Here is a 22827-nt window from a genome sequence, read left to right as displayed (position 1 = left end):
TCACCCACTTTACTTAGATAGTTGGGACCCTGCTCTCAGTTGAGTCACGCACGATTCTTGATCCTCGTGGCTTTTTAGCTTTTGCAGTCAGACAAGTACGGTAAACTTCTGCCCTGAAGGATTTTTAGCCAGCAGTCCCTGCTTTGATACATATCTGCAGGTTTTAAGGGGCCTCTCAGTATTTGTGCCACTTGTACAGGAGTGGATTGAGTAATATGTGGATAATAGACAGTCTTTTCATTTGAAATGACTCAGTGATAACTCTTTCTTTCTAGAGACTCTAGAGCCCTCTTATGGTATAGGTTAGAAAAATTTAGGTCTTGGGATTGAAATTACTTGTTCTTGTATACAAAAAATCATTTTTTTAAAAGACTTGCCAAAAGACATTATGTAGGCAAATATTCATGGGAGGTTGCCTATAGTACCTTCAGAAAGTGCCAGAATAGTGAGAAGCAGAGTATTTATGTTCTTTCAATCATATAGTGGTTTCATGCACTGTTTGAGATTTTCACACTGATGTGTGACTTGTTAGGGGTTCCCCTGGAGGAGGAGGAAGAGGAGGAGGAAGACACCTCCTGGACTGGAAAGCTCCGTGCCCTGGTGTATAAAATCAGAGGCCCTCCCATGCCTGAGAAGGAGCAGCCGGCAGAGGAAGAAGAGAGAAGCCCTAGTAAGTGACAGTGCCTCTCAAGCACAGTGCTGCCCAACAGTGCTCTTCTAAGACTTAATTAAAGGTAACTGGCTTTCTAATACCGTGAGGTAGAGATGGGCTGCTTAGCTTCAAAGGAAGCATCTGGGCATTCTGCTGCAACTAGTGGTGGGTTCTTGTGTATTTGGGACTATGCTTTTCCTCTGATTTAAGAAACTTACCTTCAGGGTCTTCTGAAATCTAGGGGATCTATTACTTGCTGAGTCTACTCTTGTTTGATTAGTTAAAAATGCCTATAAACAGATTTCTGTGCTTTGTTTCCATTGTCTTCCTCTCCTAACCATTGTTGTTTCTGTCACCTCTGCTTGTGGTTCCTTAGCATTGAAAACTTCCTCACTGAGGAAATCGCGTAACATAATAAATGGGGAGAAAAGAAAATAGATGTAGGGGCTGTTTTTGTTTTCAGCTATCCTTTTCATAATGTCACCTCTGAGGAAACTCTGGCCTTCTATTTTTCAAGGCCGAACCTTGTCCTCCTTTCTCTAATCCTTACAGTGTAGATGACTCCTACCATTTTGATTCATGTTGAAACCAGCTCATAATTTGTTCCGCAGGGCATTTTACTGTCTGTAAACCATTACATTTCAAGAAGAAGATTGTCTGTGTATTATATATAATTAGTTTGCTCTTTAGTACAAAATTCTGCAAGCATTCCATGTGTCTAAAGAAGAAGGAACTTACCAGGTTTACTGTAGTTGCCTTTTATCAATTTTAGAACATGCTTTCAAATCATTGACTGGAGCAATAGACCATCAAGAGATGATTGGTTTGTTGGAAAACACTACTTTGGGGTTCATACATTTTATTGCCCTTTACATTGACCTTCCATCTTTGTCAGAGTGTCTCTGAAGGGAAAGAATCCTCACCATTCAACAGCACAAGTGTTGAAGCTTCTGGAAAAATGTAGGGGGTACTTGGCAGCAGGTGTGCTGGCAACCTTGATCAGTCCTATCCATCACCATAGAAGGGGTGGGCTTTTGGTGGGGACGTACTAGTAAGATTCTCAAGGCACAAAAGTGAGTTTAGACTCCCTTTGTGGTTACTGCCAAAGTAGAACTAAAAATAGACGGAACTGACCCATATTAGCTGCTGAGAGTCTCTTTTGAAAGTGGACGCATCTTCATAACAATACATCACAACTAGGGGTCCCATGAGGCGACCATTTCATGTTAGGAAAATAAAGTCAGGTGAAATCAATCACCTGGCTCTGTGAAGTCTCCCAAACTCTAAGAATGGTGCCCAGTCTCCAGAGATTGTGGTGTTTAGCACTGCTGCCTTAGGCCTCAGGCAGAAGACCACACTCTGTTCTGGTAGGACCTCCAAACCAGGCCACCCCAGTAGGAGACTTCTGTCTTCCCTCCATGCTGCTTCCCTTCCATAAGCATGTTTAGAACTGAGTGAAGCTGTGACTTGATTCAGGTCTTCTAACTCAGATCCCACTCTCTTTCCATAGTTGCATGAAGCTTACCAAGAATTTAAATATCAGCATAAATATCATGAGCCCCCAACATCACTATTACATACAGAATGGCTTTTTAAAACCATCATCTTTTTAAAAATCTTGCTTACTACATCTGCAAGGTAACTCACTACTGTGAGTCTGTTATGTGTAGGAAATTTGAGTCCAACACAAGTCAAAATTTTAATGTCAAAAAGTCAACAAGCCAAAAATCTGGACTCAGTTTTCAGGGCAAGTGGTGCAACTTCTCCTCTATGAGCAGTTGGTATTGGCCTGACCTGCAGGGAAACCTCAACTTTTGTAGGAAAGAGGAAGCAACAGTGTCCTGAAATTGAAGAGAATCCTACTAGCCAGCTCAGTGTTACAGAGATGTGCCTAAACTAACTCCAAGCCATACTGTCCATGAAGGCTGTTACAATCTTATCAAAAGATCATATAATAATGAAGAGGTAAAAAAAAAAAATCTAATAGTAGCATCCCACTATACTAGGCTGCATTTTCCTTCCATATCCCAATGCAGCAAATTCCCTAGAAAATGTTTTGTCTGTTAGTTTTAGGTGGGTGCTTCTCATACACTACAGTTTAAGCAGGGTTTCCTTGAATATAAATGTGTAGCCAGAGTTATTTCTCCAAAAGAGGCTAACCAGCTATTTCTGCTAAAGTTCTAAAATTAACGAAATGAAAATCACCTGTCACTTTACAGCTCCAAGTCGGTGCATTCCTGATCTCTGTGATTCACTAAACACTTTCCCCATGGGAGGCTTTTTCATCATCTCACTACGATGAAAGCTGCTACTTGTGTCAGCTCTTGTCTAGCTCGTGCCCACTGAACGTCATAAAAGCCCTGGACCAAAATTCTCTTGCACCTAAATGCTGCAGCTTGTTTAGTGCTGCAGAGGGAAAAAAGTCTATTGTTCACCAAAATAAGTCCTGGGCCCCAACACAAATACACGCAAAGTACGGCAACCTAGTGGTAGGTGCTTCCATGGCATTCACATAGTGTTTCTCAGCCTCTCTGAGTTCTCTCCAAATAGCCTCTCCCCACAAGACACACACACACACACACACACACACACACACACACCCCTCCCCCCTCTTCCATGAAGTCTTTCGACCTTATCCTCCTTCTCCCTGCCCCAGCCATCTCATGGAATTTCTAATTGGGTGTGTACACCTGTCCACCTTATGGGAGGTAGCTGTGTCTTTTTTGTCCTTATTGGATCTTACTGCTTGAACCACATCACACAAGGCCCACAAAAATGAAGAAATGAGGACCTTAGAGGACAAAGGAGGAAATGGGTGTGAACAGGCAGTTTGGCAGTTCAGCACAATCATCAGTTTGGATATGCTGTAATAAAAGTTTGGATAAAATACAGTAGGTGGCCACAGGAGAGGACTGGGAAAGTATACATAAAGAATGTAGATGGGTAGATGAAATAAGAAGGGAAAGGCGTTTTTGATGAAAAGTGCTGCTTCAATAAGGGGCCAGAGACACAAAAGTTTAGGTCATCTTCCAAGAGTGGCAGTGAGTTGGGGTTGGCTGAATCATGAAAGGAATAGAATGGGATACATTGGAAAGGGAGGAGGTGCTTGCGAACTTGTCTTGAAAAAAATCCAGTGGTTAAACTGTATTCAACCTTAGAGTGTGACATGCTAGTTGTGCCCACATATTTTATATTTCTTGGCTTTGCAGTTGCAGAGAGGGAGGGGTTAACATTTACACAGGACCCACTGTGTCCTCAACATTGTCTTAAGCACTTCCATAAGTATGACCTCATTTACTCCTTAGAACAATATGCAGTGAATGATTTTATTCCTGTTTTACAATTGAAAAGAAACTGAAGTAAGGACAGATTAAGTAGCTTTACAAAGTCACACAGTGTTGGCATTAAAATTCAAACTTTTGTCCACCTGAGTCCAATTCCCACCTGTGTTATATAGTAATATCCTGTTCCCATATGCAGTGGCTGTGAAGAGTTCTTGAAGATTTATTTATTCAACAATAGTGAGATAGTTATAGCACAGGGCTCTAGCATTAGTCCACCTGGTCTTGAATTCTTGCTCTGCCACATAATATCTGTGGGAGTGAGCTGGTGATGGCTTCTCTGTGCCTCAGTTTTCTTATCTGTAAAATGGACATGGCATTAATACTTACCTTGTTTGGTTAATGTGAGAATTAAATTAGTTACATTAGCAAAGTGCTTAAAAGTGTGCTTAGCACAGAGTAAGCACCTAATTTTAACCATTTTTGGCTGTTAAAGTAATTGTTCGCCATCTCCTATATCTCAGGCACTGTGTGAGGAACAAGTCAATCCTGTTTTAACAAGATACCAATCCAAAGGACTGCAGTGGAAAGATGTTGGAGGTATCCAGTCCCATTGGGATGTCACAGCAATGCTCTAATTGATAAGTTCTGAGGACTTGATTAAGGGAGTGTAGTAGGCATGATAGCAGTCCCCAAAGAGGTCTGTATCCTAGCCCCAGGAACCTATAAATACGTTAGGTTAAATGGCAAAGGGAAATACAGGTTGCAGATGGAATTAAGGTTGCTAATCAACTGGCCTGAAAATAGGGAACTCCTAGATTACTGGAATAGACCTAAAATAATCACAAGGTAGAAAATGAAAAAGGAAAGAAGGTGGCAGAAGGGAGCCAGAGTGATGGGGACATGAGAAGAGCACAGCTCCGATTTCCTGCAGGAAGGGGACCAGGAGCAGCCAAGGAATGTGGGAAGCCTCCAGAGGCTAGAAAAGGAAGGAAATGGATTCTGCCCTAGTCTCCGAATGTACCCTGCGACACTGATTTTAGCCAATCTTGGCTTAGCCCAAATCAGGGTCAGACTTGCAGTCTACAGAACTGTAAGATAGTGAATTTGTGTGGTTTTAAGCCATCATGTCTGTGGTGTTTTATCACAGCAGCAATAGAAAACTAGTATAGATGGTAACAGCAAAAAATGAACGTGGTGTCAAACATGATACAGGGAGGTTTGGCATATCTTAGCAGCCAATTAGGGATGTGAGGAAGAAGGCATTATAGGTGGTCTTAACAAATTCCTGAGAGATGGGTGGTTGAGTAATGGACACAGAGGGGAGAGGCAGACCTTACTGACATTTAGTTCCATAGAAGTCGCAAGAAGATTTTCCATACCTGGTCTCATTTACCTGGATAGCGGTGCATGGCAGACAAAACAGGCACCCTTGGCCCAGCTTAGAGGTGAGAAAAGGAGGACCCAAGGCATTAAGGGACTTGCCCACCTCACAGATGGCCAAGCGGAGATCGGAACTCATGCTGATTCTGTGCTGGCTCCCAGTCCAGTACATCTCCACAGATGCACACCTGGTATTGCACATCCACTTAATCGGTCGGTGTCAGGCCCACCCATTTGGTGGCCTTTGTGTTAGTGATGGAGAACAAAGTGTGGTGGTCAGGAGAGAGAAAAATCTCATGTTTACCGGGCACCCACTCTGTGCCAGGTACTGTGCTAGGTGCTTCGTATCACCTCATCTGATTTTATCATCACAGCACATCACCAGGTAGAGTGACAGCCACCTTCCCGTTTTGCATATCAGGCAATGAAGCCTGAGATAAGCCAAATAATTTGGACAAGGTTCTTGCAATAATAAGAGGCCAAGATTGGAATCCCATTCCATAGGCAGCAGCACCCTTGTGCTTTCAGAGCACTGCGCAGGGACGTCCAGAAGGGGCCACAGGGATGGAGGGCCAGAACCAGGAAGCATAGATATGAGGGGGCATGGCTGGTGGCATGCCTCATAATCAGTTTATTCTCTATACTGAGTGGACAGAGAAACTAAAAAGTAATTTAATTAATTTCCCAGCAGAGTAAAGACAGAAACCTCACATCCCTAAGTCCTTTGCTGTCCCCTCTCTGCTCCACCTTCATTTCTGGGATTTCCCTCCCTAACAAGTCATCAACATCATCCATTTTCTCTGTCTTCTTTTCCCCATTGTCATCATTGGTCATTTATTCGCCTAAATGTTTTCGAGAAAGTGATTATGAGGCTGGTTGACTGGTTTCGGAAACAACAGGCTAATTATCTCCATATGATGGATGAGCCCCCAGGGGGCCAGAGATGGACTGGCAGAGTTGCCACTTTGCACAAGCGCAGTTTTACCAGTGGCTTGCAGGGCTGCCTCAGACCGGGGGTGTCCAACCAGCTGGGAAATGACAGTCCTGGGGGTGAAGCAGTTTGCCTCTGTGCCTGTCTCTACCCTCATAGGAAGGGGGACTCTGCCCAAAGAAGAAAACCTCTGAGAAAGGAAGTTTAGAAATGGGTTTAGCAGAAATGTACAACTGCCAGGTGCCTGCCCACACACAGCCTGTCCTGAGAGCCAGGCTCAGGGGCAGACAGGCAGCGCTGACGGGGGTGGTTGGTGGGGTCCACACAGTTGCGTGTAGAGGCAGGAGGAGGCTCTCTCTCCGGTGCCCCTGCTCCTGAACAGCACTCACTCCTGCGGCTGCCTCAGCAGACCACCTGTTTCAGAGAGCTTGGTTTGTTTCTTAAATTGAAAATTTATTTGCCTAAATAAAAGGTAAAGTGAGGATTAGGCTAGTAACAGCCATCTTGTTGGGGAAACTCTGTCTCCTCCACATCTGTCTTTCTATTACATGATGATTATGAGGATTAAAGGATAATTCAGGTACAGCCATTAGCACAGGATGACACACAGGAAACTCTTACTGTTTATCAAATATTGGCTACTATTGTAGTGAGCAGTAGAATGTTTTAGCAAGCAACCTGAACTTCTACCCTTATTCTCCAGACAATAAAGCCAATAGAGAAGGAAACAAGTATACACGTCCAAAAATTAAATATAGAGCTGGGATGAATGAGAGCTGGTGCTTAGGTGGATGTTCAGCTGCTTGCTGCAGAGCCTAGGTGAGCCCTGCACCGCGGCATGCCTCTGGGAGCCTGAAAGGGGTGCCTTTTCACCAGGCTCTGTGACAAGTAGTAAACAGAAGCTCTCTCTTGTCACACAAGATCAATGCTCCAGGTTATCTTCACAGGCTTTTCGTTTCAAGTTTTCAGAGAGCCTTGTAACCTCGTTCTCCATGATCCCAATGACATTGTTGTTTTAGTGGAGTGAGTCAAAAGTGGTACCCACAGCGGGCGCCAGAGAGGTACCTGGTCAGCACAGAGAGATTAAAATTTGCATGATGAATTTTCAAGTCTCCTCAGAGTCAATGTATTTAATTTTCTCCCTGACCTTCTCTGTTAATAAGTAATATCTTTTTGGCCACTGGGCCTCTGGGCACAGAGCACAGAGAGCATGAGACCTTCCTGGGTAAATCTTCCCAAATAAGCCGAGAGGGTATTATCATGCCACCTCACCGTACAGGGTCCTTTCTCAGCCGGCAATCAGGATAGTCGTCAAAAAGACCATCAAGCTGCCACAGCTTATCCCCGGGACATGGTTAGTGGTGTGCAGTGGTCCTTTGATAATGGCCACTTACATCAGTAAACACTAGAATCTTAAGGTTTTGTTTTATTCTTTAATCTCAGGTTTTGCTAAGAGCAAGCTGGGTAATATCACGATAGGGCTATTTGGTACTAAAATATGATGCTAAAACTCTTGGTGCTCATTACTTTACTCTGATGAAGCCATAGGCATTCATTTGCCATTTTAATGAATTAGTACAACCCTTTCAAGAGCTCAGTGGGTTGGACAGACAAAGAATCCTAGGAGACTAACCCACAAGGGACCTCACTTCGTAGAAGTGGACAGAGACACAGAGAAGTAAAGCGACTTGACCAAGGTCACTCAGCAAGAGCTGGTGCAGAGCACCTAGCATTCCCATCACCACCCCACCCTTGCATTCATTTTCTCCAACATGAGTTTCATATTGTTGGCTTCACTCACTGGTGAAGAAATCAAGGCTCTGGGAATGCAAATAATCTATGCATCTTGAAGTTAATTAGAAAAGGAGCCAAAGCTTTATGATTTTCAAGATTTAATTCTGAATCCATTTCATAGTTTGTTGAGAGCATCTAGACAGTATAATACAAATTTAAAGCATTAATAAAGACAACTTTTTTCTAAATTGCATGAAACTGTTGAAAGTAAGCAGCTCAAAGATGGTCAAGTAGGTGAGTTTAGATTCTAGCCATCAGTGTTTGGATCCTTGCTCTGTCATTTCCTTGCTGCAGTGTTAGACAAGAGTCTTGACCTCTGTATGTTTCAGCTCCTCTGTCTGTAAAATGAGTAATAATTCCTACCTCATGGGGGGAGTGGGGAGGCAGGATTCAATCAAATAGAGCTCGGTTTAATGCTCTAGTTCTTAGAAGTCTGTATACCTCTCAGCTTCTGAAGTGAATATGCAAAGGAAAAGTCATCAGAACTTTAGCTCCACATTTATCATTTCAAATGCCTTCAGCCAAAAAGAACAGAAAACCCAGTTCAGGTAGAGCAGCCAGTACCAAGCCCCTGACCGGGACTCCTGGAAGTGTAGAGACAGAGCGAACCACTGGGGGGAGCTAATCCCCCGGCTCGGCGCACTCCCCACACTTGTCTGGACCTTACTCCAGCTTTGCCCTCAGGCTGGCAGCAGGATGCTGGGGTTCTGGGCCTCACATCCATGTGCTACAGTGTCCAAGGGCAAAGTGGGAAAGTTTCTCCTGCCCTGGAGTTCAAAGCAAGGATCCTGAGATCACGCTTCATTGGAGAACTTGGCCACAGGCTAATTCACAAGCCATCGAGTGTGACCTAACAAATGAAATGTGCTGGTTGAGAAGTCAGCCGAGGCCACCTGTGGAATGGAGTTGGGTCAACTGTCACTGAGGAACAGGGGCCATAAGGTAGAGAGGCAGGTATCTGTACATCAGGGTTCTGTTAAGAAGGAAGGAGAGACGGACGGCTTCTGGATGTGTGATCAGGAATATTCACTATGTCATGATGGTTGTCATCTTCAGCATCTTTCATTTACTCAGCGGCTAGTGTTGAAATGTAGGCAGTCCTAGCCCTCGATGGCCAGCAGGAGAATGGAGGCCCAAAACCTGTGTTATGGGAACCAGGGAACGTGCTGTCTGTGCTCTGTGAGCCTTGTCTCATGGGCAGGAGCAGTTCTGCAGTGGGGCTTTCTGCATTTAATGCTGCTCTGGTTTGGCGCAAGCCCTGAGCTAGAGCCAGGCAGCTCTCTGGTGTGTCAGCACCCTGTCGCTTACTCTGGTTGCCTCAGCCAAAACTGAGAACTGGATCTCTCTTAGGTCCCAGCTTTTGTGGGCACATCCATAGCCTGAGCTGCTCCAGTCTGATTTGTAGCTTCAGGAGAGGAGTCAAATATCCTCAACCCAGGACTTCTATCAGTGGGTGTGTATTTGTTTCCTATTCCTGCTGTAAGAAATTACTGCAAAGTTAGTGGCTTAAAATGGCACAAATTTATTACCACCCAGTTTTGAAGGTCTCAAGTCTAAAATGGGTTAGTAGCATTGCATTTCTTCTAGGCTCTACGGGAGAAGCCATTTCTTGCCTTTCCCAGCATCTAAAGGCCTCCTGCATCCTTTGAGTAGGGTTCCCTTCCAGCATTGGTACCAGCCTTACCTCTGCTTCTGTCATCTCATGGCCGCCTCTGACCCTGGCCTTCCTGCCATGGTCTTGTAAGGACCCATCTACCCTTCTAATTGTATTGAGCCCATTTAGATAATCCAAGAAATTTCCTCTCTCAAGATCCTCAACTTGATCACATATGCAAAATCACCTTTTGCTATGTAAGGTAATACATTCACAGGGTCCAAGAATTTGGAGGTAAACATCTTTGGGGGACCATTATTCAGCCTACCACACAAGGGAAGAAAGCAGAGGTCAAAACACACTTGTTCTTTGTTCTTGGAAATGATCTACCACCTGTGAATGCCTCCAGAGCCTTTACAGCATATCACAAGCTGACTTTTTAATCACCTAAAATTTAAAAAGTGTACATAATTTAGATGCACATAATTATTTTTCTTTTCCCATTGTAGGTATGAGCATTATAAATTGCCTTCTAAGTTTAAACTAAGTACAGTGCAACTTTGTGTGCTCCCTCTCCTCAATGTAAGTAGAAGACTTACATTTCTTCCAAACAAACCCAGATTTAAGACAATACTCTCAGAAATGCAGCACCAGCATAAGTTTGGAACCTGTGAGCTTCAGGGATATGCTTTGCCAGTGGCCAGCATCTGCTCTTTGATACTAAGCATGCACTTCATTGCATGATGGCTACTTGGGCTGTGATCTAAATTTGGAAATGAAAAGATTCTTTCCAAACCACTGCAGCCTAAAAACTTAAACCTGCACCATGAGAATAATGACCTTCTCCTACTGTAGTTGACATTGCAAAGCTGGTGATTTGACCATTTAGAAAAGGGTTATACCAAGTATGGTAGGTGACTCTAGTCTTGTAAGGGACACAGTATAGTGACTTGGGGTTCTGAGGTCCAATAGCAAGCTAAAAAAGGAGAAGTGGGGGACAGTAAATTACTTAGCAATAAATAATACCCAGCCTCCCAAACTGGTGTACCAAGGCTAGCTCTAACTTAAAGATGCTTTAATCCTTTCATCTTAAGTGGAATGTCTGACTATTCCAGAAATCAAGCAGTTATCTTTCTTTAAAAGTTTCTTTCAGGCATCAAGTCTTCCTAAAAATACAGTGCCTTAGAAATATTTCCATTCTGATTGACTGAGCAATTACTTAAAATGCACTTTCTACATCATATATTTGATATATTGCCTAAATGTGACTATCCCTAATTAGACTAATTGCAACAGTGGAGCAAATTAGAATATTAATAATAATTTCATAAATGGAGTCATTTATAATTATCAAGGAAACGACATGCATACGACTGGCTTCCCTAAGGCATTCCGTTTCATAGGATTTGTTTTATTTCTATCAGAAAAGAAGTGCTTGGTTACATAACTTTGTCTTTCTTTTTTTTGCAAAGAACATGACAGCCTTTTAAAAATCATCTGAGCTAAACCACATAGTGCATGTGCCAAGGCTTTCATGAAGCAGGTCAATCGGTAGGTGGAGACCCTAGAGTTATAACACAGAGAGCCGAAGCAACTTCATTTCGCGTGGTGGAGGCTCTGAGGAGAGTACTTAGGTGCCGTGTGTGGGGTGTGGGAGCATGAGAGAAAGACTAGAACAGGGCTGGATACTACAACAAACAGGACATTTAACCCCTCCACCCCACCTTCTCCTTTCTCTCTCCCTTCAGGAGTCATGTTTCCTATGTTTTCAGTGTTTTATTAGTCATTAAAGGGCAGCATTTCAAAAGATGAACTTAGAAAAGCAACAGAAATGAAATTAGTATTTAGTTGTAACTGTTCTTAATGTATCTGTCTGTCTTTGGTTATGAAAGAGATTCAGATATCTCAAGAGTGGACTTCCTTTACTGTTTGAAAATCCTACCAAAATTGTCATCATTCTCCACAGATAGTAGAATATAATGAAAGTATGTACTATAGGGACTGCTTGTGTGAATCATCTTGTGGTGGAAAATGGCATTCCAAAATGTTCACAGCAAAGCATCAGCTTTTCCATCAGATCACTTCATACAGGCCCTGAAAGGTCCCCGCCTCACTTCACGATAGAAAATATTCTTCCCAGCTTCTTTAGTCTCCATGTAATGTAGAAATAAGAACTTTAGATAAAGGACCCATTAGAGCAAAAAGCAAGAGGGGAAGGTCTGATCGTTTCTCTATTTTGAGTATTACTATAGAATCTGTAGCTTCTTATCAATTGTCATATTTCCTAAATATCTTGGACCTAACCCAGTTTTACCCATTATTTTATACTTGATTTCTCATTAAATGCTTCACATGCCTGTATTGAGTTTATCCAACTAAGCGGCTATGAGTGGTCATTGTATCTTGAAATAGGCGCATGTAGAGGACAGAACTCAGCATTGGTCACTCAACAGAGAACATCTGACTAGGAAGCTCATTCAGGAGGGACGCAACTGGAGGTGACTCAGCTACGAAGATGAGAACAGGCGAAGCTTGTGAATGAGATGTGTCCTGAGGCCTGGATGCACGCAGACTCCAGAGCAAAGCTTTCCATAGGTGCCTTGGTTTCCTGTACCAGCAAAAGTAGAGGCCCCCCTGGGGGCCAGCTGATGTTGGGCAAGGAATTAAGTGCCTCCTTCTCCATCCTGCAGCCCACTTTTCCGTGTTCCATTTTCCTGGCTGTAGAGCAGGTTAAATAAGGCCACGCAGCCTCAGAGTAAATGATGTCCACCTCCCTCCTTGCTCTGAAGATGACTGATCTTAAACCCAAATTGAAAAGGGAAGCTGTTAGGGCCCTTCAGGCTGGCAGGGAGCCCTTTGGTGATGAAGGAGTGATGCCCGGGGGCCTTGCTGACTGCCAGGATTCAATTTCCAAAATAATGATTCTTTAATCCTCACTTTATTTCTCAATGTGAGTTATTTTACTTTTCTTATACTCACATTTAATTCTCCTCCCATTCAGAAACAAGCAGAGAGAGTTTTCTAAGCTGTAGCTTTCACAGTTCATGTCTCAACTGATTGATTAGACTCATAGGAGTGGAATAGGGTTTTGTCTTAGCTGGAGGGAGAGCTTTCCTTTCCCATCGCAGCTGTCACTTCCAGACAGACCCTTGTACATAGGTAAGTGGTTCTCAAACTTTTTGGTCTTCAGACCACAGCTTTTATACTTTATACTTTAAAAATTATCAATTATACTTCATACTCTTAAAGTTGTTGAGTACCCCAAAAAACTTTGTGTTTATATGTGTCAATATTACTGAATGAGAATTAAAACTGAGAAACTCTTTAAATTTAATTCTCTTAAAAATAATAAAAACCCTAATACATGTTACATAAATAACATCCTTCTATGAAAAAGACTAAATATTTCAAAACAAAAGATATGGTGAGAAGAGTGACATTACATTGTTTTACATTTTTATAAATCACTTTTGTTTGACGTAATTGAAGATAGCTGGGTTCTTATACCTGGTTAAAGAAGAAGAAAATTGGCTTCAAACAGACACATAGTTGGGAACAGGAGGACTATTTTAATAGTCTTTTCAGATAATTGTGTATATTTTTTGATACTATATCAAGACTCAAGTGGTAGTTTCTCAAAAGTTAATTGCCTTGTGGAATCTGAAACTATATTAAAGAAATTTTTATACTTGGTTATATAAAAAATCCATTGACCCCTCTTGCATTTTGAATGGATCTTTCGTTCATGAATATTTTTGTAAAATCATGGTTTAGTTATTGGGAAGTTATTATCTCACCGAGTTATGCAGAATTTCTAAATGGTAACACATTTCATTGTAAAACATTTTTAAGTCACATTTGTTAATATCAACAATTTAATCAGAAAAGTCTTTATTAGTAAACTGTCAAACTTACAGTCACATATAAACATTTTCCAAAATTCCAGTTTTCACTTGAAGGTTCAAATTATATTATTAGCAAACAGATACTATCAATTGTTTTCCTTGAAATGACAGGCTTGCTTCTTTCTTTTTTAAGAAAATACCTGTGATTCATTCAAGTCTGATTAACAGTAGTTTGTCTGTTTTTCTTTCAAATAAAAATAGCATTCCATGAAATAAGTGACTAGTTTAGCTCAAAACTCAGTCATACAAGTACTTTTCCTCACAGAACCCTGACCTTTGATTTTGCAGAAGGACCTTAGGTATACTTCCTATTTGGTCACAGAGGATATTAAAAATATGTTTACTACTAATATAATTAATTTTTATATTTCATTAGGACATTCTCAGGTGAAACTAATGTTCAGTAAAGAATAGAGTTTGGTGCATACTAAGGCCCCAGTTTTACACCACCATTGCTTCTGCACCATCAGTGCAGCTATCACACAATGAAAAAGGCAAATAACATCCTAGAATTATTATGCAAACAACATTTAGCCTTGCAAACTGCCTAAATGGTCTTTGTGTCCCCAGTGCACTGTGGACCATACTTTTTCTAACTTTTATAACTAGTAAAATAGTTAACCTTTAGTATGCCCACAACATGTGCCTGATTTGGTTGTATACATTAATTACTTTAATACCTAGCTGTACAGATATATGGTAAGTCTACCACATTCTAGAAAATATATTCTTTTTAACCTCTTGACCCTGGTACATTTATACTTCTCTACTGCTGGTTCATAGGCACTAATTAATAACTGAGGAATTTTCAATAGCATTGCTGCCAGAGGTTTAATGCTCCCTTTTCTCAGTCCCAGAAGTGTTTAGACCACTAAAATGTCATCGATTCAGGTTTGCTGGTGGATAGGTCTCAAACATATACCAGACCACAGAATATGTGGTACTTTTGGGGGATCTTGAGAATGTTGCCTCCCCTTCTGCCCAGCTTTTTTCTCAAAATTGTTCTTTCATTTTCTGGACTTTGGTCTCACAGTTTGAAACCCTGTCCAACAAGAATGGTTTTAAATGTCATGCCTTCCACGGAATTACATCTGTCCATCCATAACACAATGATGAATTCTGTTTTCTCTCAGATCTTGGAGGCATATATATTTTTAGCTGAGTTTTAGCTTGATCATGCACATGCAATTGTCCTAATTTCTCACACTTACCTTGAAGGCTGGCCTGGGCAAAGAACCCACAGAGTCTTTCCTGCACCATCCTTTCAGCTTAAGGAGTGTTTCCTTTCCCTTTTGCCTTCTAGTGAGGTGTTTTGCTGTAACTGTTCCATTCTCTAGACTATAAATGTTGATGTGGGTTTTTAAATTAGGATGTGACTAAGAGCTCACCTAAATCCTGAATTAGTCTGCAAGCCAGGTTACAGGAACACTAATACTTAGCTTGGTTTCATTATGACTCAGTGAAATTCCCTGTTGAAAAGAAGATGGTTCCTGAACGACTATTTCTTTTCATGTATGGAAGAGACTGTGATGCTGTGTATTATGTTTGCAGAAAATTTGGTTGTTAGTAGAGAGAACTATAATTCTTTCAGGCTAAGATACAGTCTTCAGAGGGAATTGTATATACAGGACTAGAAAGACTTAGGCTAGGTCAAGAGTGTCTATGGTTATATCATGCATTCATTCCTTACTGTGACTGTAAACAAGGAAAAACTGGAAATTTTGCATGTGGCTAGTGAGGAAACAAGTTCATGAGGGGGGCTCAGCCTAGCCCATAGATAACTTTTCTCTCCCCAAAGGGCATAGACATTGTCTGACAGATGTCAGCCAGCAGTCCCTGCCTAGTGTGCCTCTCTCTGCCTTGGGTGTCCTGGCTTACGTTTTTTAGCCTATGTCTCCCATCTGAACCTAAAACCCCCAGAGGATTGATAGACACAGCAGTAAGTTAAATTAATCCATTACATCTAAGTCTCTAGAGCTGTTGTGATTATGACCAAGTTCTATTTTTACATTCTTGTGATGAACCAAGATTGTATGTGGAGCAGACATCTGCCATATGTAGTGGCATGGAGGTAGAAACTAGACTATTAGAGATAACACAGGCTACTAAAAGCTCTGATATGAGTCTAGTCCCAGTCTTTTCCCCAATGGATTGCATGACTTTCACTATCCCCTACGCTTTGCCTTTACCATCAGGTCTGAATTAAGTATCTTGGTGCCAACCATGCCTTGCTGAAATGGGACAGGCAGAACCAGGCTTGGAGGGAATCATGATTTAAGGGCAGCTGTTCTTGACTCTGTCATGGCATCTTCTGGAAGTGTGTGTCACAAGAGGGGGAGTGAGCAGTGCCTTCCCAGCCACTCCACAGTGTCCCCTGCCACTCTGTCCTCCACTTCCCTTTGGCCTCTCCCTTCTGATCATCCTCCAACACCAATGTCAGAGCTTTTCAGGGGCCATTTACTCCGACCTCTGGAGGACCCACAGCCGGTTCAAGTCCCACTTCAGGGGTCTTTCCATTATTTGTGCAGTCAGTGGTAGTTCTGTGCAACCAGTATGGGCCCTGATAAGTTCTGGCTCCTGAGGCACACTGGTTTCTCTCCTGATGCCCATGAAAGCAGTCTACGATGCACGGTAGCTGGCTGCTGCCAGAGATCCAGGGTGACGCAGTCAGTTCAGTGCGTGTGATGTCAGTCAGGTCAGATGTCCAACTGCAAAGCCTTCAGACCTAATAGAGTGTTATCCACTTCTCGCCATCTCCTAATGTATTTTTATGTTTATGCCATCTAAAATGTCTTTTAAGTTCTTGAATCCAATGGCATAAGTTACTCAGTTCATGGCAATGGCATATGGTATCTTTAAAATACTGGGGAAGTCATACCTTACAGTAGAGAAATTCTAGTGATTAATATCACTTTACTCCAAAGAGTCAGGGACCAATAGCTTCTCCTGCCTTCACCTGCCCAGATCACTTACACCCTACCTTATCCATGGTACTTGCACATAATCCCATTTTAGTACTTATTACATTGTATTGTAAAATGAAGATAAATTTGGCTTTTATAAAATCAACAAAACCAAAATGTAAAGAACTGGCCAATGAGCACCGTGAAGACAAGACAGTGTCTTACCTAGTTGTCTCTTTCCAGCATCCATTCAAACATCATTTAATCAAAATAGAATATTTAGCACCCTCAATTCAAAACTGACATATTCTTTTCTTGTAGTATTGCTCACATAAGTATCTTTTGAGGATATATTCTACTTCTGTGCATGCCATCTTCCACCTTTAAAAAAAGAATTTTTTAACCTTGACCAACTGACGATGTGTCTTATCACTGAAGGGATTGGCTGAGACTCTCCCAGAGCCATGACAGCCTCAGGACTGGTCCTTCCTCCTGTCCTTCCAGCAACACTGAAGGAGCTCATCTCACAGACTATGATCCACTGGGCACAGGAGGACCAGATCCAGGACTCTGAGCTGGTCCGGATGATGTTCAACCTCCTGCGGAGGCAGTACGACAGCATCGGGGAGCTGCTGCAGGCGCTGCGGAAGACCTACACCATCAGCCAGGCCTCTGTGGGCGATACCATCAACCTGCTGGCCGCCCTGGGCCAGATTCGCTGCCTCCTCAGTGTCAGGATGGGCAAGGAGGAGGAGCTGCTCATGATTAATGGGCTGGGGTAGGTCATCCCCAGTCACGGACAAGGATCTCGGAGGAACTCCAGTGGGAGGACTGCCTTACCCTGCTGTGATATTATAATGAGTTCCTGCTGTATATGGATGTTCTGGAATCAAGTCATATAAAATCACTGTGCACCCCCATCTTGATGTCTCCCTGATTGGATTATGTCTGTGCTCAGTGGGACCCCTTTGATAAACCAGACTACCTGTAACTCAGGGTGAAGGGACATTGCCAGATAAGTAGGGAAGAGTATTGGAGAAAAGCAGTTGTTCAGTTTGATGAAAATAGCCCCAGGGGAGGCCCTGAAAAATTCAGAGGAAGGAATAGTGGGTTTGAGCCCAACAAGAGAGAATCTTCCAAGCAGCTGAGCTTCTGCCTAGAAATCTTCCAAGACTTCCCTTGGAAAAATTGCCACCTGATCCCTCCATTTCCTTGGGACTGTCCTAGGGAGTCCTGCCTGTCAGTTCTGAGACCCCTTTCCCCATAACAGTAGCCTGTGGCTCCTCTTCAGAAGCTGTGTCGTCAGGAAGACAGCACACTGGGCATCAGAACCATTTCCTCCGAGTGGGTGGTGTACTTCCCTTATGCAGTGAGAAGACCGAAGTCCAGAGAGAAGTAGAGACCAGCCCACAGTCTGACTTGATTAAAATCAAGAATTAGGACTGCGCCCTTCCTGCTGCTTGAAGTTCCATCCCAGCAGCCTTGAGCCAGCAAACCAGGCCCAGAAAAGGGACTTGGAGAGGAGATGCAGGCATTCCTCAAACTCATTTCCAAAGAGGAACCTTATAATAAAAAAGGAGAGACTTTTCTGGAGGAAAAAGCCTCTCCCCAGCCTTTGCAGTAGCCATAGCAGCAATAGAAATGGATGGTATCTCCTCTTAACAGCTAAACTGTGGGGAGGGGTTGGGCGGAGAGTAACCGCCCTGCTCAGGGCCACCCAGCCAACTCGCAGGCTGCTTCTGTGTTTGATTTGCTGGCAGCTTTATTATGTAACTTTGTATTGAATGACTTAGAAACATAATTCTTCTTACATTTCATTGTTGATAATTTCATTGATTTTAGGACTGCTGTCCAAAAACATCATTGGTACCTAATACACAATTGCCTTAAAAGGGTACAGCTCAATCATTAAGAAAACAAGGACAAGAAAAGCAAAAAATGGAAACTCCTGAGTACATGGAGGAAGAGAAACCCAGGGACTTGGGCTGTCTTATAACCGTTATAAGCAGGAAGACCAAGGGACAGCTGTCTGATACAGTGTTAGAAGGACACATTTCAAAGAAAGAAAGAACATAGTAAAAATAAGAGCACAAAATATTCCTGTCAGCTAAAAAAGGCACTCCATGTACATCCCAATGACCTAGTGCCTCATTATCTTCTCAGACTGTCACATTTATGTCACCTTGCCCCTAGTGTGTGTGCATTTGTGTGTTCTCATTCCCTGGGTATTCATAGCGCTGAATTAAGCAAGCACTGAAGTCTCTTTCCGATTCTTACCCTAGAGACATAATGAACAACAAGGTGTTTTACCAGCACCCCAACCTCATGCGTGTCCTCGGCATGCACGAGACGGTGATGGAGGTGATGGTGAACGTGTTGGGTGCTGAGAAATCTCAGGTAAGTTTACAAGGAGGACGTAGCCAGAGTTTGACCCCTAAGCAGGGGCACGTGTGGTGACTTGTTCACAACCACGTGGTGTCCTTTGCCTCAGTTAATCTTCCCAGGGAGAGGGACGGACGTGCACACAGCCTGGAAGGAGCCAGGAGATGGGATGGTGCTGCTTAAGGAAGTTCTGCCAGTGTAAGGGTTCTGGATCCTGAAGTTTGGGCTTTTCTCATTCATGCCACTGGGCTGCTCGCTGCTCAGTTTACTTCCTGTTTTCTGCAGCCCTGCTCCTTCTAAGACAGAATTCCTCTGGGTCCCACTTAGGAGCCTGCTGTGTTTGTGCTGTGTCTGTAGAATGCTGTTCTAAAGGAGACCGAGATCTTAATTATGATCCTGGCAGTGCTCCCTCAAGAGTATGTGTGTTTCCTCTGTGCGCCAAGCTCCTGATGATGGTGGCTGTCCTCACCAGCACCCCCACCGGGAGCCTGCTGTCAGGGGCTACTCCTGCCGGCAAGGGGAAGGTGTGCGGATAGGGCCTAACTAGAGCCTCATTCCAACTCGCCGGGGGTCCTTCTCAGAGTTAGATAGCTTCTAATGGCCGTAGATGGCGCATGTTGTCAAATGTTGAAAATTCCACAATGTCAGGGTCCTAGGAATAAATGGTTTCCAGAACAGCTTACCAGTACTGACAGTGTGTGTGTGTGAAGGAAAACAGAAGCCAAGATGACATTCCTTCTCACCGGCTTCCTTCTGGTGTCTGGGGAAAGTAGATGCTCTTAAAGATCCCTGAGCAAATGTCTGCATGCCTCGGCAAGCAGGCAGACGGTAGATTTTAGAACTCATTTCCTAAAACACCCTCAGTGATTCTAAAGGGAAAACAAGAACTTTCTAGGATCCTGAGCAAAGTTAACACTGACACCATTTATTGAGCATTATTGGATCAAAACGACAAGTAACCCAGGCCCTGGAGATGCTAATTACTTTGTTCAGCAGAGAAGCCAAGAACAATCAGCAGTAATATAGGATGGCATCTCAGTGCTAAATTGTATGAATCAGATCACAAGTGCTACAGGAGTCCATCTGAGAGTGATAATGAAGGACAGGAGTTGGGGAAGGCTCACAGTCTGAGAGGGTGCAGCTCTTCAGGCCTCCACACCCCACAGGCAGGCCCTCCCCAGAGGAGTTAGGTGTGATACACTACCGGCCTTATTTGTCTATGATCACACATCTCCCTCTCTGATGTTTCTCCTCAGAGTTCTGTCCACTCTCTTCCTAGCTGGCAACAACAGTCTGCTAGAGGGTTGTACAATTTCATGTGACATCTGAGGACAACAGGGATTCACATTTGACATCTGAAAGAAAGATATTTCAGGAACTATAATTAGCTCTCAATATTTTTGGAAGCCTCTTTGTAGATTTCCATTGTCTGTCCCTCCTGTGAGTAAGTCTTGGGACAAACTGGATATAAGGAGAAAATTCATTTTCCAAATTTTTCATAGCAAGACATCAACCTAAGATTTTGAAGCTAGACTTCCAGAAAGGCCTCACGGTAGATTATTTCCCTTGACTACTTCTTCCCACAGGCGGCTCTCCCCCAAGGCCACCTTCTCCTCCCCGCAGTCAGCTCCCCCCTGCCCCACTCCACCAGCTAGCTCCCTCTAATGCTGACACTGCCCACTTCTCCCCACAGATTGCTTTTCCAAAGATGGTTGCCAGTTGTTGCCGCTTCCTTTGCTACTTTTGTCGAATTAGCCGGCAAAACCAGAAGGCCATGTTTGAACATCTGAGTTACCTGCTGGAGAACAGCAGTGTTGGCCTAGGTATGTCACATTGTAACTTCCACACATGGCCTCAGAGGTTACACTGCCCCTGCCGACCACTTAGGGGGGAAAGGGAAAGAAGCCACATGCATGCTACAGTGTTTTTCAATATACGAGGGAACGCTGCCTGATATAAAAACAAATTAAATAATGATACCATGTTTTTGCTCCCCACCCTAACGAGAGATGTTGCTCCCACCCTAAGGAGAGGTGTTGCTCCCAGCCAGCACCAGTGACAGATTTGTGCTGGCCTAGTCACACAGTTCCACCTCATCTCTCTTGGAACCAGTGGCTTGTGGCTTATGAAATGCTTCCTAACACTGTGGATATAGCCTGGGGACACTGCTGCCCCTGACCCATTCACCTGACCAGGGGGCAGTGCTAATGATACCAAGGTATAGTTCCAATCCCTCCTTGGCAGGCCTGCTGCAGGTGACATGCCTGTCCCCTCAGCCAAACAGCCAGTGCTTCCCATAGCTGCAAGGCATACGGGCTAAGAACAGCTGTGGAAAAACAGGGTAAATCCATCAGCACCACTAGAAAAGCAGCACAGTGTATACACCTTACTGTTCTGGGTATCAGCCAAGTGAACTTGTGGAAGATGCAGATACACACGTGCAAGCACATGAAAAGTGAGATCTCAAGTTTTCAGTTTATCCAAGGCAACCTCAGGCTCCCAATCTTTCTGTGAAATGCCCCCAACAGTTTTTCCTAATTCTAGCCTGAGAAACAAACAAAGGAAAATCAAAGACAGTGTTGGTGACCTGATGTGACTGTATGAGCTAAAGCTGTTTGAGGCCATTTTTAAACTCGAGGTGAAAGCCCCAGAAATGGCCAAGTTGTTTGAGCTGAGTTGCTCAAATGACAGCTGAATCTTTTGAATCATCACCAGATGGGGACCCTAAGAAAATTCATGTTAGAAAAGCTCTTGAAAAATCCATGGTCCTGGCTGATTCTGTGAACTGACTTTCTGACTTAATGCTATTCACCATCAGTGATGAGTGTGGTCAGGAAGGGTAGCAAACTGTTCTAGATTGGGCTGGCAGGCCCCCCAGAACTACGTTGTGACCCAGGCTAGTGCATTTGCTGCCCTCTCCTGGCCTAATGGCACTGTAACCTCCACTCACTGCTGGGTGGCCTCCTTGTCCCTTTCTCTCTTCTCTCCTCCATCCTCAGCCTCCCCATCAATGAGGGGATCCACTCCACTGGATGTGGCAGCTGCCTCCGTGATGGACAATAATGAGTTGGCGCTGGGCTTACAGGAACCAGACCTCGAGAAGGTAACTGACCCTGGGGAGGCAATGTGCTGGCACCCGCCTGCCTCTAGTGTAGCCAAGCCAAGGAAAAGCAGAGCACAGGCTGGGTTTCCATCAGAAGCTCTTCAGCATTTGGTGAAAATGTGGTAGAAAGTGAGTGGCAGCAGTATGATAATCAGGAACAGCATCTCCTGTGGGCAGGGATAGCCAACTTCAGACACAGACAGGTGGACCATCCATGGTCACATATGCAGTGACCCAATCTCACTGATCTACATGGAACTCACCAGAGACCTGTGTTTCCTAATAAAGTGCAGTGTTATCAAATATTTAAGTTTACATACTAAAGAAAGAGGTTAAAGAAAGAAAACTGTATCATCAGTATAAGGTTACAGAATGCCCGCACATGTCCTGTCCATGTAAAATGAGGCAAATGGAATGGCTCATGTTGGGACTGTGAGCTGCACTCGTGCTGGTGGTGGTGACTGGGGGAGATCCACCTGCATCTTTCCCCATCCCATCTTGGGGCTATTTCCCTGACTGGCTGGCTGACAAGATGAAGGATGCACTTCCTGAGGGTGAAGAGGAGTGATCCACTAGGGGGGACAGGGGACGAGGAGAAGGTCATCACTGTGTGTTGGGCTTGGGAGTGCTTGGGGTGGAGCACCCCGCCCTGACAAAGCGGACCAGGAAGGCCGCATAGAAAGTGAGGAGCCAAGGGTGAGTAGAAACTGAGCAGCCACATTACTGGGAAGAGAGTGTCAGGAATGCTTGAAGTTCAGAGAGGAGAGTGTGGTGTGCTCTCGGGAATCAGGACCGTGAGTGTGACTGGTCAGAGGGCCTGGGGGCAGCGGTGAGCAACAAGGAACTAGACTGATGCTACTGTCAGTGTTGCAGCAGAAGTTCATGCTTATGCAGAACCA

The 22827-nt window shown here is 43.8% G+C and overlaps 1 protein-coding gene across 3 annotated transcripts in view; it reads left to right on the top strand.

The window, feature by feature from the left end:
- Window positions 1-22827, top strand: part of RYR3 (ryanodine receptor 3) — a 506091-nt gene that overhangs the window by 351334 nt on the left and 131930 nt on the right. For all 3 annotated transcript variants that reach the window (XM_036998427.2, XM_036998418.2, XM_036998420.2), the window contains exons 38-42: window positions 533-670; window positions 16948-17221; window positions 18726-18840; window positions 20519-20648; window positions 21825-21928. In XM_036998427.2, the coding sequence (XP_036854322.2) occupies window positions 533-670; window positions 16948-17221; window positions 18726-18840; window positions 20519-20648; window positions 21825-21928 (761 nt within the window). The remainder of the gene's footprint in view (window positions 1-532; window positions 671-16947; window positions 17222-18725; window positions 18841-20518; window positions 20649-21824; window positions 21929-22827) is intronic.

Source organism: Manis javanica, chromosome 8, assembly GCF_040802235.1.
Source record: "Manis javanica isolate MJ-LG chromosome 8, MJ_LKY, whole genome shotgun sequence".
Classification (NCBI taxonomy): domain Eukaryota; kingdom Metazoa; phylum Chordata; class Mammalia; order Pholidota; family Manidae; genus Manis; species Manis javanica.
The sequence above is the reverse complement of the archived record's forward strand: the minus strand, read 5'-3'. Positions and strand labels throughout refer to the sequence as shown.